The 17,027-nt window shown below is 44.1% G+C and overlaps 1 protein-coding gene across 1 annotated transcript; it reads right to left on the bottom strand.

Moving 5' to 3' along the window:
- Positions 1–672: 672 nt before the first annotated feature.
- On the bottom strand, positions 673–15,927 carry INTS2 (integrator complex subunit 2). Its single transcript, XM_058037744.1, has 24 exons — positions 15,601–15,927; positions 15,036–15,174; positions 14,318–14,420; positions 14,045–14,158; positions 13,220–13,350; positions 12,965–13,138; positions 12,299–12,525; positions 11,659–11,784; positions 11,044–11,115; positions 10,828–10,942; positions 10,162–10,230; positions 9,882–10,016; positions 9,331–9,507; positions 8,993–9,101; positions 8,202–8,306; positions 7,593–7,757; positions 7,241–7,442; positions 6,605–6,730; positions 5,848–6,037; positions 4,765–5,025; positions 3,694–3,801; positions 3,069–3,174; positions 2,737–2,913; positions 673–1,929 (listed from the first exon to the last, which is right to left on the bottom strand). Exons 1-24 carry the CDS (start codon positions 15,891–15,893, stop codon positions 1,760–1,762), a joined length of 3,594 nt encoding a protein of 1,197 aa, XP_057893727.1. The 5' UTR covers positions 15,894–15,927; the 3' UTR covers positions 673–1,759.
- Positions 15,928–17,027: the final 1,100 nt, after the last annotated feature.

Raw genomic sequence — 17,027 nt, 5'->3', positions numbered from 1 at the left:
CTCCGCCCCAGCCAATCAGCTGACAGGAAAGGGCCGCGCGCCGCCAATCAGGACAGCGCACACTGGTGCGCTCCCGCCTTCACCTCTGCGCGCCGGCAGCCAATCACAGGGCGCCTCCTTGGCTTCCGGGTTGTAGGCGTTGCTAGGCAACCGCGCTATTTGTGAAATACATAAATACTTGTTATTGGCCTTTATCATTATTATTAATAATAATATATTTATTATTACATTATTATTTCGGTTCTAGATTTATCATGTTTTATATTTTATAAGCATTGCATTTTATTATTGGGTATCATCATTATTTATCATACTACATTATTAATTATTACTATTATTGTATTTGTTAATATATTATTTCTTGTCATTATTGTTTATATTATATTATATTATATTATATTATATTATATTATATTATATTATATTATATTATATTATATTATATTATATTATATTATATTATATTATATTATATTTATACTTTTAAGCAGAGTGCACAGAAAGCACCATGGAAAAATTAATAGATTTTGGAAAATCAGTGTTTTTTCATTACTGCCACACACAGCTCCTGTTCTTGTCAGTTGTTTCCCTCAGGTGAAATTTGGGATGAACCTGGAAACTTAAAAGCAAAACAGAAAACCCCTTTGAACTTCAGTCATACTGCTGTTGTTGTTTTTTGGGATTTTTTTATTTAAATACCACTACAGGATATAAAATTACACTTGGAACCGAGGAGAAAAAAAATACATACATTTCAATTATTTACATAATTTACATAAAGATGACAAAAATACACTCGGTAGGCAGATGGTGACGGGGGTGTCACAGCAGGAACCCTGGAACACAAACCCACGGGGCTTTCCCACATTCCCATGAGGGAATTCCAGCCTTGCACACAAAAGAACAACCAACCCCATGGAGCAGAAAGGATTTGGCCTTGGAACTGCTTTGGCACAGCTGAAACCTGTCCCTGCTGTCCCTCTGCACAGCCACCCTCAGCATCCATTTCTCTTTTCAATCTTCTCCTGATGACAGCTCTGCACTCATTCCCTCAAGTCTTTTTCATCTTTTTTTTTTTTTTTTTTAAGTTAAAAACCACAAAACCATCTGAGCTGTATTCTTTAAAATCCCATTTCTATGGCTCATCTTTACTATCAGCACTTTTTTTTTTTAAGAAACTTTTAGACCAGTTTCAAACCCTCAGTGAAGCCTGGTTGATCTTTGAATGAAGCTCCTGATTTCATGAACTGAAGCTCTGAGCAATGGCTTGACACAGAAATAAATTTCCTCATTTTCTGAGAGCTCAGTGTGAAGGTGCAGGTTTTTGACACCACTTTTTCAAGTATTTCCTGGAGCACTTTATTCCACCTTGCTCTGCAAGGCCCTGCAGCAGCAGCAGCTCATTTACCTCAGGCAAATTTCAATCTCCAATTTTTCTCAGCCATCCTTTTGCTGTTTGCCCAACAAAAGAAATATTTCAGTGTTCTAAAACCCTTCCAGGTGTGTTGCTGTGCCACTTCAGGAGCTGAGCAAGCCTGAAAATCACTTTTTCCCTGGAAATTATTCCCTGATCCCTTCAGCCTCAGAAGTTCTCACCAAATCCGGTTGAAGGGATTTTCTCCTCAGCCGTGACTCAATCAAGGAATGAAAATTGTGGACTTTGCTCCAGCTCCTCAGCCCACTTTCACAGCTTTTTCCAAATTTAGGCACCATAAAGAGTGGGAAAAACTACAGGACAACTTGCCTGGGGTTTTTTTCCCTAAATGCCACTGACACTCATGTTGATGATTTCGATGATGGTGTTCTCCACACACTGGCACAGCTGCACATCAGGGTCCAGGCTTGCAGAGTCCCTGGAGCAGCTTTTGCTGGAGGAATCTTTACAGAACCCTGAGAAATCGTGTGGCTTCTCCTTCAGCTGCTGGAGACCTGGAAAAATAAGATAAATATTGAGAATTGCTCTTTCCAGCTATAACACAAATAGGAGATTGCAAAGCTGAGCCAGCACCATCCCATGCTCTGGTTATTTCCAGAGACACCATGAAATGTGAAACACAGAGAACCCTCAGAACTTTAGGTTTGTAAGCTGAAGTTTAGAATTAAACACAAGATTTGATCTGAAACTTTAGAAAAAGCTTCCAAAATTAAGTACTAGAAGCAAGAATAAGAATTTATAGCTTACAGCAAAATCATGTTAAACTAAGTAAAAAAAAGTTTAGTTTTAAAGTTTAAAATATAGAAAAAATAAAAGTAGTTACAAAAATAAACAAGTTTAAAATGCATGTGATATATATCTATTGTAATGCATAAACTCTTAAGTTTATATATCATAATTAGCTAAAAACCTTACACTGAGTCCATAAGACTAAATATTTAAAGACTGAGTCGAAAACATAAATATCCTTATTAACAATATTTTATTCATCAATAACTCCTTAAAAAGCCTTGTAACTAAAGGTCTTGTGACCTTTTAAACCATACAATAATGATATAAACTGAACTCACCCTTCCTATAACAAAGACAAAAAAATAAACCACACCATCAAAACCAATTCACAAATCCCATCTCAAATTCCTTCCAGAACTCCCCACAAGTAAATTATCACAACACCACAACATTTAAGTAAATAATGAAGTAAATTAAGTCAGTAATTAAGTAAATTATCACAGCAGCACCACATTTCTGTCTCATCTCCCTGTGCCTGGCCCCTTTGGGGTGCTGAGTCTGTGACTTACGGGTGATGATGGGGTCGAAGTCTCGGGTCTGTGTGGCAACATCAGAGGCACAAACTTGTCCAATCTGGATCAGCAGGGACATGATGTCCTCATAGAGGGGAGGAAAGGCCTGGCAGAAGGACACCAGGCAGGGCAGGGTGGGCATGAAGAACGTGTAACGCTTGGACTGGGTCAGGACTGCCAGGGAGGAGGAGGAAATGCAGGAGTAAAAATAAATTATTATAAAATCCAATCAAGAATTGTCACTTTTATAATAGCAGTTAGACAGAGAAAACTGCATTCAGCCCAGAGAAATCCTGCTGGCCCTCCAGAGGTGGATTTTGGGGTGGTACCTGTGAGCAGAGTGCCCATCACGTTGATGGCCAAGCGAGCCACGCTGAGGGATTTGGGCAGGGCATACTGGATGCACAGGTAGGAGAGCAGCTGGATGGCAAAGATCTGCCAAAACAGAGAAAAACAATGAGGTTATACAACTTCTAACCAAAGCTCTTCACCACACTTAACAGTAAGTAAATATTCCCTCTTTCACCATGAAGGAAACAATAGTTGTTATTTTTCTGCTGGTATGAAGAAAAATAACCCACACATATTTAACATTAATCAGTGCTTCAAAATCTCCCTCAGAACTATTGCTCCAACAATAATGAGCAATAAAGCAACACACAATGGGCAACACAACCCTTGCAGAAGATATTTAGGTCTGACACACTCTAGTTTTAACCTCAGCAGTAAGTTAATACTAGAAAGGATTAAATAAGATAAACTACAAAGTTGGTTTGGTACAGAAACAGGGAATCTTCAACCCAACAAATTCCAGTTACCTTCAATGCCAGGCCTTTAATTTAATGTAAAAGTGCTACAAATATTCCCTGAACATCCCAGGCAAGTCAGAACAGGATGTTTTTAGTGACTGTTTTATTCTCCCCCATGCCAGCATCCCACAGTGATTCCCAGTACCTGCTTTTCCAGCTCAGGCTGGGCAATGAGCTCAGGAATGAAATCCAGGCAGATGTGCATGGATGGGATCCCAGCCACTGTCAGTGCCAGGAGCTCACATGGATAACCCTGTGGGATGAAGAGAAGAGGTGTGGCAGTGTGCCACAGGTGTGTTTGAAAATTCTGCTTCAAGTCAGATTTAAATTACACCTGAGTTAATGCTTTGTTTCAAAGTTAATATATTCATAATTCCCTTTTGTCTAGAGTTTGCAGCAGGCCTGGAATGCCAAGGAACAAGAGGCAGACTGGGTACAAACCCAGGCTCTGGATCAATTCTTTATCATCAATATTCAATGATTTATTTTTATAGAAGCTCTCCCCCCACTCCCCAGAGGAAAGCAGACTGCAGTGACCTTTTCCTTCTGTGTCTTTCCTGTGCTCCAAATTTCACCATCAGCCCCAACCTGCTCATTTCACAATTGCCCCATAATGACTTTTTTATCATTTAATCAGTTCCAGGTCAAGGCAAATTAACTCCTTGTAAAGAGTCTGCCATCTGGCAAGGAGCAACTTAATATGCATTAAAAACACATTTGTATTTTAGAAATTACTGATCTTCCCCCTCTTCCATTCTCTTTTTGAAGGGGCTCAGATGCTTTTGCAGGGCCAACATTGTAAAGAGATAAACTGTGCCCAAACAAAAAGGAAAGATAAGGAGATGTTTACATTTGAAGCCAAATTAGTTTTGAATAATGGGAATATTAATTTAAAAACAAGGCCAGAAAAAAGTAACCCACAAAAGATGTGGAATGAGTCATTACATGGTGATTACAAGGGCAGTTTTCCTTGGGGTAGATGGACAAACTGAAAGGGGCAGAGGCACAAAGGGGGGGAGCAGGCAGAGTTTGGGTGCTGCCTTCTCACTAAACCAAGAGACAAGAGAGATCTCACTAAACCAGGCACTGCAACAGGGAGGAAGTGCAGATGGGAGCAGACAGAAGGACAAAAGTGGATTATTATCATTCCTGAGGAACCTCCAGCAGCCCCTGAGCTCCCCCCTTGGCTCTGCCACCCTGGGCAGGGCAGGCACACCTGGAAATGCACCAGTTTGACAATGTTGGGGTCAGCAATGTACATCTGGTGCAGCAGGCAGCAGATCAGGCACTGCACCTCCCGCAGGTTGCACAGCAAGCTCTGCTCCTCCTCTTCCTCTTCCTCCTCCTCTGCCTCAGCCCCCTGAGGGCTCGGGGGGCTCTGCACATCCCTCAGCAAACCCTGGGCTCTGCTGCTCTGCCCCTTCTCCTCTTCTGTAGGCAAGCAGATCTCCAGGAGGATCTGCACAGCAGCACTGTCCTGGGGAGAAAAGCCAGAGATGATGCTTAAAAAAGTGAAATAAAAACAAATCAAACACAAAACAAAGATAATTTAAGAAATGGAAGATTGTCATGTACTTGAGATTTCTACCTATGGATTTTTTTAAGTACAGAATGAAAATGACTCAGCTCAAGAACCACAAATCCTGTAGAATATTTTAAAAACTTCAACAGTTTATCTCAATCAAGATGGAAAGAAAAATAAAGGCTAAGTCTAACAAAATATCATAATCACAGATGAAAAGAGTAAATTCAGTGGAATCTCATGTTGCTTCAAAATAAATACCCAGGGGTCCCTTAAAGCATCCAGAGCAGCCAAAATATGCACAGAGCCATGGAATTCACAATATTCATCACCCTGATAATTTAAATATAAAACTTCCTGCTAACTCAAAAATAGTATTATAAGGGGAACTCCCTATGTGGCATTCTTCCAGGGATGAAGGGATGTCTGTGGAACAGGATTACTCAAGAATTTCCATTTATTGCTGTCTCACTGCTCCAAATCCAACCACAAACAGCCTCTGGATCACACAAGCATCGAGGCAAAAGGGCTGGTGGGCAGAACTCATCTGTCCTGACAAACAACCACTATCAAAGCAGTAAATCAGCACATTGCTTCAGACCAGAAAAAAGAAAATATTAAACCATCTGAATACAAAGGCTATCTTCTTTTCCATGGTAACAGAGGTTGGTAAAATAAAATAATTTAAAAGGCCTCATTGTTTAATTTCCTGTTTCTGCATTCCTCTCTCATCACTTTTTCCTCACATCATGGAATTATCCATTTCTTCCCTCTTACCTGAGCAGCAAGCAAAGCATTTTTTAACTCTTCCCTTGTAACTTCTGGGGCCTCTGGACCCATTGGATTGTTTTGGGATGGCCTCATGTCCTGCTCTGCTGTTTCCTTCAGGTGAGCATTAAGGTAAGCTTTGGAAGCAAGAAGATATCCATTCAACATGTGCAAAATGATATCCATCAGAGGAGGGCTCCTGACATGGGAACACAGCAAAACAAAGATTTTTCAGTACCATGAACAAATTAAAAGTATCCCAAAGGCTGTGGCACCTCAGCTCCTCCTCTGGCACCACTGACAGCTGGGGGAACAATTTCCAAGTACTGCAAAGATTCCCTTGGGAAATGAAGCAAATCTGCCTCTGTCACATCCACAGCAGCACCCACAGGCAGAAACTGCTGCCCAAAATATGGAATAACCACAGGCACAGGAGCTGGGAGGGTGTTACAGCTACACCTCACCCACCACCATGTACCAGCAGCATTTCCAACACTCTGCAAAGCCTCTTCACCACAAATTCCCACACCTAAATCCAAAATGGATGAGCCATGTGCAAATCCCAAAGTTTTGAAAACACAGCTGGACAGGATGAAATGCTGGAACAGCAGGCCCAGCCTCACAGTCCTCAGGCCAAGTTTAACACAACACAGGTGATTAGTTTGTGATTAGTCTGAAAAGATGTTCTGAAGTGCTGAAAGCTCTCAGAAGTTTCCTGTTGGACACCTTTGTGTTAAGCATTCCCTGTGCAGCAGCACAGACTCACCTGTGCACTCTCTGGTCACACCTGAGCACAATCAGGGGGTCAATCATCAGATCATTCTGGGTGTATTTCTGCTGCCTCACCAGTTTTGCTGAAGGCTGCAGGGCATTAACAGTCATCACCCACAACCTAAAATGAGAATATTTTTATGATTTTTTCCTTTTAAATAGAAAATGTGTATGAGAAAAGAGATTCCCTAAGCACTTGGTCACTCAGCCATACTTTTCTAGGCCTTCAAGTAGCACAAACTCCGTTTACAGCCCTTGAATTTAACCAAGGTACAGTTCACTTACTCTCCCTGGACTTGCAGCACTTTTCACTGCAGCAGAGTATCCACCTCATTAAAAAAGGCATTTTCTAACCAAAGTGAGTTCCTGTTCCATCAGGAATTCAGCACAGACACTAAAAAACCATACTCCTGTATTTTAAACTGAAGACTTCCTTTCCCCTGAGAACAAATCCTTCCTTCTAAATGCAAAGGTTCAAAATATCAACAAACTAAAAAAATGCAGCTCCAACACATTCTATTCAATCACAGCTCCAACCTCCCAGCTAAAGGCACTGTGTTATTTTTAAAAGAAAAAGTGGCCTCCCACCTCTGTGCACCAAGAAACCAAACAGTATTTTGAGCCTTGATACCTCCTGGGCATGACAGTGTTGAGAACCATCCAGAGTTTATTGACAGCCTGCAGAATCCCCCGAGGGACTCCAGCTTCCAGCAGAAGATTCATGTTTGAGGTCAACACCTCTGCATAGGGGATCAATTCTCCAGCTGAGAGAAGGGTCAGATGTTCCAGGATCTGCATCAGCTGGGTGTGATTCCCAGGCAGCATGGAAAAGGCTGGAAAACAGAAATAACAGGATCTGGGTAAAACACGACTTCTGCCATTAGAAGCATTTTGGTTATACAAATGCAGTTTAATCACACATTCCCAAATCAACTATACTCCAATCCATTTGGGAGGAATTTACTTGGAATGAAGCTCCTTACCTTCCTGGAGCTGTTTGGGAGAGTGGTTCTTGGCCATGTTGGTGAGGAGCATCCTCCTGAGCAGGGCGTCGGTGCCAGTGATCTGCTCCTCACAGATCCAGTCATCCACAATGCACAGGTGGGGGTAGTTGGTGGCCAGGAGCCTCAGCAGGGCAGAGTGCAACCCTTGGGGACATCAGGGACATTCACAGCTCAGATTTGAGCAGCTGCATCTGTACCTGAACACATCTGTGCCCTTTATTTCAAGCCCTGAACTGAACGGCTGGGCTGCAGCTCAGTGAGGTGCACGCTCACAGCCTGATACTCCAACAGAGAGGAAAAGTCACCCTTTGGAAAATATCTCCTGAATTCAGCCTGGAATATTCAACATTGTCAGGTAATTCCCACCTTAAAACCTGTCCTAGGGAGGTAAGATCTACTCTAAAAGAACTGCTTTCCTCACACTGTCACTGTGACTCTTCAAATCACCTCTGCAATCTCAGTAGCTACTCGTGACAGATTTTAAAAGCAAGAGAAAGGAAAGCAAGCTATGAAAAAAGCAACAGCCACTGAGCTGAGAGCACTCAGCCTTCCTTTCCATGCACCTTAGACCTTCAGACACGTTTTTACCTCCCAGCTCCTGCTGCAGCCCCTGTGCCTGCCGGATGAGGTACTTGATTGGAATCTGGTCCATCAGTGCTGAGGAGTAGGACTTGGGTTTTCTCTGCATTGCAGCTACAAGGGAACAGGACAAGAAACCACATGGAGCAGTTACAGCTAAAAACAATTCTATCCCCAACTGGATTAATAATGAAAACTTGTCTCTATATTATCCAGGTAAATTTGAGAAAATATCAAATAACTGCAATTGATTTCATGGTACTTCAGACATGAAGAAAAAAGACTGGAGAATACTGGAAGTTTTGCACCTTAAAAAGGGCTGGTAAAAACACACACCAGGTACAAACACTGAATTTTCACTAAAGTTTAATTTCATCAATAAAATACACAAAGGTCTTTTAGAACTGGTTTAAAGTCTTCACTTCAAAGGTAAAAATGGGATCATTAAGTATTACCAACTATAAAATTGTCCACCCAAAGAAACTGCACGTTTGATGACACGTGAATAAATGAAGATCTCAAATAATTATGAAGTCTTTGTTAATTGTTACTGCATTCCTTAGATGCTCATAAATATTTCTAGTAACTCAGCTTGGACCTCTCTTAATCTGTAAAACAAATGACTCCACTAGAGAGTTCTAGCAGGAACTTTACGTCCTGAATCTCTACAGCAATGTTTTATTTACTACAAACACCTGAACTTTCTATGTTGTGCTTGAATCTGACAGCAGCATGAATTATTCCCCTCTTTGCACCTAATTTTCAGTTAATCTGTCTCTCCCTGATGCTCCCACATTTACCCAGGATCTTTGTGTTGGCCAGCAGTGCCTCCTCATAGGACAGGACGTAGTAGAGCACGAGCAGCTGTGTGGTGATGCTGAAGCGCTGCGTGGAACGAGCGTTTTCTCCCTGCACATAAACCACACACAAAGGTCAGGTGGCATTCCTGATTCTTGGCAAGAAAAATATGGATTCACCCACAAATATGGTGAATATCTGAGTAACAAGAGTCACTTCAAAATATATGATTGTCACAGTAGCAGGAGGGAGTTCACAGGCAGTGAAAGCAAAAAGTGAAGCAATTTAACACAAACCACATCCCCATAAAGTACAAGAAAAATCCAAACAAGATGATTACCCCAGAGAGTCCTTGGAAAACATTGAGGATCTCCTGCTCTGTCACAGGCTGGTTGGTGGCCTCTGGGTTGGATTTAGATGCAGGAGTGAGGATGGAGTTGATGTAGACATCAATGAGGGGCAGCAGCTGAGGGTGCAGGGGGGTGGTGGTTTCACAGAGCTGCCGGTAGATCCAGTCCTGCAAGAGAACAGCCCATGACTGAGCAGAGCCTTTGACTTTGGAAAGTGTAAAACCAGTTCTGAACTGGTCATAAACTCTGTGTCCTGGACCCTGATTCACAAATAGAACTTGTCCTGGCGGGAAATCATTCTGACTATGATTAAACACAGATGGGGGAGAGAGATTTATTGTTTTTAACTTCTTTAAGCAGTGGTCTCTGGATTGCAGAGCTAAAAATGGGCACCCAACTTCAAACACAGTTCATTCTTAAATTACATGATAGGAAGGTACAAGATTCATCAAGAATTCTGCTCCTCTAAGTCAACCAGCCTGCAAAACCTCATCAGCACTCAGAATTATGAACAGAAGGTGGTACAAGACAAAGGTGGTACCTTAATGGACACTTTGTGCTTGGTGAAGGAACGGCTCTTTAGGAGCTGGTAAATGCAGTGGATGGGCAAAAAGCCAGTGATGTTGGCACTGAGGCTGCCTGTCACAGGCACACGGACAGCATGGGCTGTGACCACCTGCAGGGAGAGACAGAGAGCACAAAAACCACTCAGCACAAGGTGACCGAGTCACACAGCCCTGACTGGCATCTCATTTTTGGGGAATATCCCAAAGGCAAAGGAAAGGGCAAAGGAGGAAAAAAAATCCCTAGGTTGAAAATACCTGTTCAGTGAAAATCTCCTGTGTGAAGATTGTCTTCATTCTGCTCAGTGAGCTGGGCTTAATAACAATCTGAAATTCACATGAAGTACTTAGAATTGCAAGTTCTATCTTTCTTATAACTACTGTTAACTTTTAGCCTTTTAAAACTTGGTTTTCCTGGTATCCCAGTCAAATCACATCTGTATCAAATGTCAAACAGAAATATTTTCCAATGTCACAAGTTAACCACCCAATGTCTTCCTTGCCCTAAAATCTCCCTCCCCAGCTTTTACATCTGGTGAGACATTGTTTCACAATAGTGAATTGTTGGCAAATCCCCTTTAGTAATTTACTGAAATTAATTTTTACAAGTATAGATTTTTCTTTTAACTATTTAAAATAAAAACTTTGCAGCTCAATTTGGAAAACACTTCAGTCAGTCTTCTAAAAAGTTCATTTCTCGGAAATAATGATTTCAACAGGACATCACTTTTTGAAGATTCTTTTATCACCATGTTCCTCTGTATCAAGAGCTATGCACATCTGAGTGTTCTTCCAGATTAATTAACTCATTTTTCAGGTTATATTTACTTTAGGTATATTAGCAAAACAAAAGCTCTTTATATCAAAAGTAAAAATCTGATTTTAAGAGACAAATGTACAGGTTAGAAATAGTTCAGGATTTACCTTCATTCCCAAGGTGGAGCAGACCAAATCAATGATGGCACTGAGCTGGTTGCTGTGGAAGTACATGGCTACCAAGAGCAGCATCTCTCCAAAGGAAGCAGACACACCAGAAATGCTGATGAGAACAAAGAGGAAGAAATATAGGACGTAAGTGAACAGGACATAAATAAATGTGAGATTACTGGAATCACTAAAAGAAATCCAGCCTGCTCTCACCTTTCAAAGTAGGCTTCTTCCTTTATCATCCAGCTGAGCCACATCACCATGAGCTGCTCCTGCTCTGGGGTGCTGCAGAAAGAAAATCCATAATAGATCCTTTTCCCAGAAAACCAGTGCCAGTTTTACTATCACTTGCAGGTAGTGGTAGTACCTGCAAGTACAGGAACTGTACTGTTTGTACAGTTTGAGGAACCTTACACCAGGAGACTTTCTGTCACTTTCACTTCAGCATCCAAGTGCTGATAAGAAGTGATATTTGGCACAAAGGTCAGTCCAACTGTCAGGCAACTTCCTTTCTGGAATGCACCCAAGAGAAAGCTACACCCTGAATTATCTGCACTGCTTCTCTCTAAGGAACTTAGCCATGAACCTGTTCCAAGGAAAAGTGAACAAGTCAGGCCTACTTCAGCCTTCAAAAAACCACTCACACTAAGCTCATGCTAATGCTCACCTCTGAAAAGACTTGGTATAAAACAAGAGTGAAATATCCATTCACCAACCACAAGGTGAGAAAAATCAACATACAGAGATTTTATAAAGCATTAGGGGGAATGTGCAGCTCTGGTGCTAAACCAGTGAGATCTTGCAAAGCTCCTGCTGCACTGACAGTACCTGACCAGCGTGGAGAAGGCCAGGAGCATGCAGAAGGACAGGGACACGAAGCGCACGCCGGCCGGGGTGGCGGGAGGGCGGCTCGTCATCAGCTGCAGGAGCTGCTCAGCCTCCTCATCCGTGGGCCTGGGCAGGACACAGAACAAAACAAAGCTGGGCACTGAACAGGGAAGAGATTCCCAGTCTCACACAATGGTTAAAATTCAACTTTCCCTGCTATTCAATCTGTCAAGGTGGTAATTTGCTCTGAACTTAACAGAGATAAAAATCTGTTATGAGACAACAGTGAGGAAACTTCCCCAGGATATAATCTTGTCTACTGGTACAAACTACTTAAATTAAAACTAACAATGCATAAAGATGCTACATCAAAACTCTCTAAAAAGCGAAAGCAAAGGAATAAATTCAAAAGCTATGCAATGTATATTGCTAGAAGAGAAAACAGCTGATAACTCTACACTGCCCCAGCCACGTGGGTTTCGAGTTCTCTTAACAAGTCTGCAGAAGTGATTTTGCAGCAACAGAGAAATTGGTGAGTGCTGTCACAAGTTTTGAGGACACAGCGGCATTATGACAGAAAGCCCAAAGCCCTCACAGCCATGACATGAACAAAACCCCAGAGCATGCCAAGGCTCCTTACTTGAGGCCAGCAATGCCCATGAGGGCACAGTAGAGGCGCAGCAGGGCGCTGGCCTTCACCACGTGCTCCTCCTTGAGCCCCGAGTACACGGACACGTTGGGCTCCGTGTCGGCCTCCGCCTCCTCCACGATGTGCGTGCTGCGCACCGTGGGCAGGATCCCCATCAGCTCCAGCAGCAGCTGCCTCCTCATCTGCCACAGCACAGAGCTGATGTTATCTCTTTTTCTCTGTGTGAGAGGTTTAGAGATGAGGACAATGTCAAATTCAGCCCAACAAACAATGTGTTATGTAAGAGTTTTCATAGTCAAAGGAAGAGGGTTATTTTATTTAAATATAGTTTTCAGTTCTGAGCTTTAGCTATGTCACCTGAGCATCTTCCCACTGTGAACACTGAGAATGAACATTTTTATCAGGCAAATATTACAACCTTACAATTCCCTGGTTTCCAGGCCTAAAAACCTCTCAGGGGAACACCCAAATAGCTGCTGCCTTCAGGGACATTATTTATGGAGAGCCTCATAAGCAGAGATTGCCCTGTAAAGGTTTCTCCAAGACATACAACAGCATTTCTGTGCATTCAGACAAATCTGCAGCACATGTCCAGATGAGTTACATCAAGCTACAAGAATATTTCTTTAAAAGCAGAATACTCAAAGATTTTCTTACCTGTTGTCCATTTCGGATGAAAGTTCCAAACCACGTCCGAACCTTTGCGTTTGTTCCGAGCAGCAAACCACTCACAAAACACACCAGGTCACTCACTCCATCATCTGAGGATTCGTTCTTGGTGTGATCCAAGGTCAGAGCCACACCAAGACCTGGCAGGTGACACTCCTCCACCTGATAAAACACCCAGGCTCAGTCATCTTTGCTGGGTTGGAAGCTTCAGGAAGGTTTTTGGGATTCTGATGAGAGACTCACCACCATGCCCCGCACCCTGAGGGCTTGGGAAGGGTTCATCTTGCACAGGTGCCGCAGAGCCTCCGTCCTGCGCCGGCCGCCGACGCTCTCCTCGTCCTGCCGCTCGCCGTTCTTTATCAAACCCCTGCACACTAAAAAGCCAACAGCACCTCTGAGGAAATCTGCCCTTCCCAACTCAAATTGTCACCTGTCTCAGTGGCATCTAAATCCCTGTTAGCAGGGACAGAGGAGGTTCTCAGCCCCTGCCCAATCAGCCTTTGTAACAGGGACCTACAGATGAAAAGCTGTGACATGTGGCAGTGTTCCCAGGGGTCTGAGGATGAGGGAAGAGATGAGAATCTGACTCCGTGTTTCAGAAGGCTGATTTATTATTTTATGATATATATTACATTAAAACTATACTAAAAGAATAGAAGAAAGGGTTTCATCAGAAGGCTAGCTAAGAATAGAATAAGAAAGAATGAGTAACAAAAGCTTGTGTCTCAGACAGAGTCCAAGCCAGCTGACTGTGACTGGCCATTAATTAGAAACAACCACATGAGACCAATCACAGATGCACCTGTTGCATTCCACAGCAGCAGATAACCATTGTTTAGATTTTGTTTTTGAGGCTTCTCAGCTTCTCAGGAGAAAAAAATCCTAAGGAAAAGAATTTTTCATAAAAGATGTCTGTGACAGACAGCATTTTTGGCCTGCAAAAAATGGGACTGAACATGCCCTGGTGGCAGCACCCAGCATTCAAATCTGTACAACTCATGGTTTAGCCCAGAATTATCCACACTGGTAGAAATCACTTCAAAAGCTGGAGGAGAAGCTGTAACTCACCCTCATTGAAGCTGTCAGGGACATTGGCCACCAGCAGGCAAAGGAACCAGGCTCCGTTCTTAACGTGCAGCAGAGCCTCAGCCACATCCACTATTGGCAACAGTGATGGCAGCTCTGCATGGAAAGAGGGTGCTGAAAGTCACAATGTTTCACTGGGAAACGAAAACCCTGTTTCCAAGAGCTTACATTAACCTTACATCTGCCACAGCAGCTCCAAAATTGCTTTGTTACATTTGTGAGAGGTCAGAAAACACCATAAGTACAGAAACACACCTGCTTGCAAAATGCAGAGAACATCTGCTGCCTCCTCCAGGTACACAGGACTCTCAAAGAGCTCAGAAGATTTGAGGAAAAATTCACCATTTGATTCTGACACCTGCAAGAGAACATTTATCATCAGTGAACAGGTTTTATGGAGCAATTTGTCTAAATCTGTTTTAAATCCAGCATCTTTAGTAGATTAAAAACTGCCAAAGCCATAAAGCTATCAACACAGAACAAGCAGGAAAAGTTTGTAGAATAAGAAATATTTACTACTGGAAATACTTCAACACAGATGGTACCATTGCTTCTTTTCAGAAGAAAGAAAAACAACCCACTGACATTCTAAGTTTACCCAAGGAAAACAAAATGTTTGGTGAGGAGGAAGTGGGGGAAGAGAAATATGATGGTTAATACCACACTGCAGTAGGGGCAAAGAATGGGATGGAGAAAAGTCAGCACTTCATTTCCAAATTATTTCTGCACTGACAGATCACCAAATCACATTATGCGGGAGTACAGATCTCTATATTATAGAGTCTCTCTAACATCAGCAAAGACTTCCTTAGGAAGTCACAAAGAGTTTAAGCACAAGCCACTGTTCAATCAGACTCTTGATACAGCATGTAAGGACTGGAGAAGAAGCAGCAGCACCAGAAGCACACCAGTGTGTCAGCCATTCCAGAGAGGAACCTAAATCTCACAAATATCCACCTATGGGGAAGTTCACCTTGTTCATAATGGCCAGCAACTCGCTGAGCACCAGCCGGAGCCGCCGAGGAGAATCACTGTGCTCAAATTCCAGCGTCAGCCCGTGCTGCAGCTGTGACACCAAGATGCTTTCACCACTGCCACCTCCCAGCTTGTGCCTGGCACACAATTCAAAACAACAAGTGTTAAACGTTTCCGCAAAGACAGAAATGCTTCTGGTTAAAGGAAGGCAGGGATCTCTTCTATCCTTTAAAGACTGTTGGAATTGCAGTACAAGAAAGCTAATTCAGTACATTATCGAAGTTTCAAGTGCTTCTATTCCCCAGCAGCACAGAGAGTCAGGAGAGCGCATCCATCTGAGCTGTCCCTTCATCCCACAGAGCCATCCCAGCCCTCCCCTGCCGGGGCAGCTCCCCCAGTGCCTCCCACAGCTCCGCAGATCCCAGCACACACAACAAACCCCGGGGCTTTCCTAGAGAGCATCGAGGGACACGAATGGCCGGGTCTGTCCGGCGCTGCAACAGCTGGAACAGCTGGAACAGCCACACAGCGCTTCCGCCACAGATCCCCGCTCTCCGCCTTACCGGAGCTGCTGCTCCTTGCTGGCGTCCTGCTCCAGGGCGTGGAAGTCCACGGAGAGCAGCGCCACGATGGAATTGACCGCCTCAACCCCCGAGAGCAGCCGCAGGATCAGCTTCTTGTCCTGCGCCCAGCTCTGGCTCTGGTCGGCGGGCGCGCACAGCGCCATGCGCACGAGGCAGGGCAGCAGCAGCCGCAGCTCGGGGTCGCTCAGCGCGGCCAGGCGCACCACGTCCACCTTCTGCATCGCCTCGAAGGCGTAGGGGCTGACGAACTGCAGCGCCGAGCACTCGGACATGGCGGCGGCAGCGGCTCCCTCACGGCCCCCGCGCCCACCCGCCGCCGCCGCCACTACCGGGGGAAGCGGGAAGTGACGTCACGGCGGGAGGGCCGAGGGGCGGGGAGGGCTGAGGGGCGGAAAGGGAGAGGCGGGAAAGGCTGAGGGGCACCGCCCTGCCCGCCCCCTCAATAAACCCACAGCACAATCAAGGCTTCATGAATAATTTATTCCATTTGAATTTTTTTGTTTTTTTAAAAAGTATAAACCTTTTTTTTTTTTCTTCATTTCCTCGATCACAATTTGTACAACTCAGTGTTTATGGCATTCGGCAGAAATAGTGTTTGTTCCTTAAATCGCTTTTTGTTGCTGTGTTTTGTCACGATGAATGCGGCGGCGGCTCGGCCGAGGGCACGTGGCGGCGGCTGTGCGAGGCTCCCGGGCACATCCAGCCGTGCCTGAGGGCGGCGGGAGCGGCTCCCTGACCTATCCAGCCACGCCAGAGCGGCGTTGAAGCAGCTCCCGGACCTGTCCAGCGCGGTGTCGGAGCAGCTCCCCGGTGTGTCCAGCTGCGGTGTTGGGATTGCCCGTGTGTCCAGCCATGGCAGCGGGGTGGCGGAGCGGCTCCCCGGTGTGTCCAGCCGTGCCCTGAGGGCGCGGGAGCGGCTCCCGCTGTGTCCGGCCGTGCTGAGGGGCGCCAAGTCCATCACAAGCCCAAGGCAGCGCTCGGCAAGGTCCTCACGTCCAGTTGACTCGGAAAAACCTAAAGCTCGATGAGTAGCATCCTGAAAAAGTGACCCTGAGGATTGTGGTAGGTCCCAAATCCAGTTTTACTGTAAATTAAGCTTTACTCCACTGAAAATAAAAAGTACACCCACAAATAATAGTAAAAAAACCCTTTAAGTATGAAGCATAGTCCTGGGCCCTTTACTTAAAAAAAAAATTAAATAAAACAAACAAAATCACCTTCCCAGCTGGAGGTTGCGAGACAGTAACGTGTACAATGTCACCCATGAATGAATTCTCCAATGAAACCCAGATGAAAACAAGGTTGATGCAGCATTACTATCCCAACAGACTGATATGCGGTGCCGTACTGTTGTGCAGCAAATTATATGGTGCAATAGCATTTTTTTAAAATGTTTTACTCTTATT

The sequence above is a fragment of the Melospiza georgiana genome, chromosome 19 (assembly GCF_028018845.1).
Source record: "Melospiza georgiana isolate bMelGeo1 chromosome 19, bMelGeo1.pri, whole genome shotgun sequence".
NCBI lineage: Eukaryota > Metazoa > Chordata > Aves > Passeriformes > Passerellidae > Melospiza > Melospiza georgiana.
Note: the sequence above shows the minus strand (reverse complement) of the source record. Positions and strands in the feature narration are given on the sequence as shown.

Coding starts and splice junctions, on each gene's coding strand:
- INTS2 (XM_058037744.1), bottom strand. CDS start 15,893: ATGTCCGAGTGCTCGGCGCTGCAGTTCGTCAGCCCCTACGCCTTCGAG. Junction 7,443..7,592: donor TCCCAAACAGCTCCAGGAAG/GTAAGGAGCTTC, acceptor TCTGTTTTCCAG/CCTTTTCCATGCTGCCTGGG. Junction 2,914..3,068: donor GATGGGCACTCTGCTCACAG/GTACCACCCCAA, acceptor CCTCCCTGGCAG/TCCTGACCCAGTCCAAGCGT.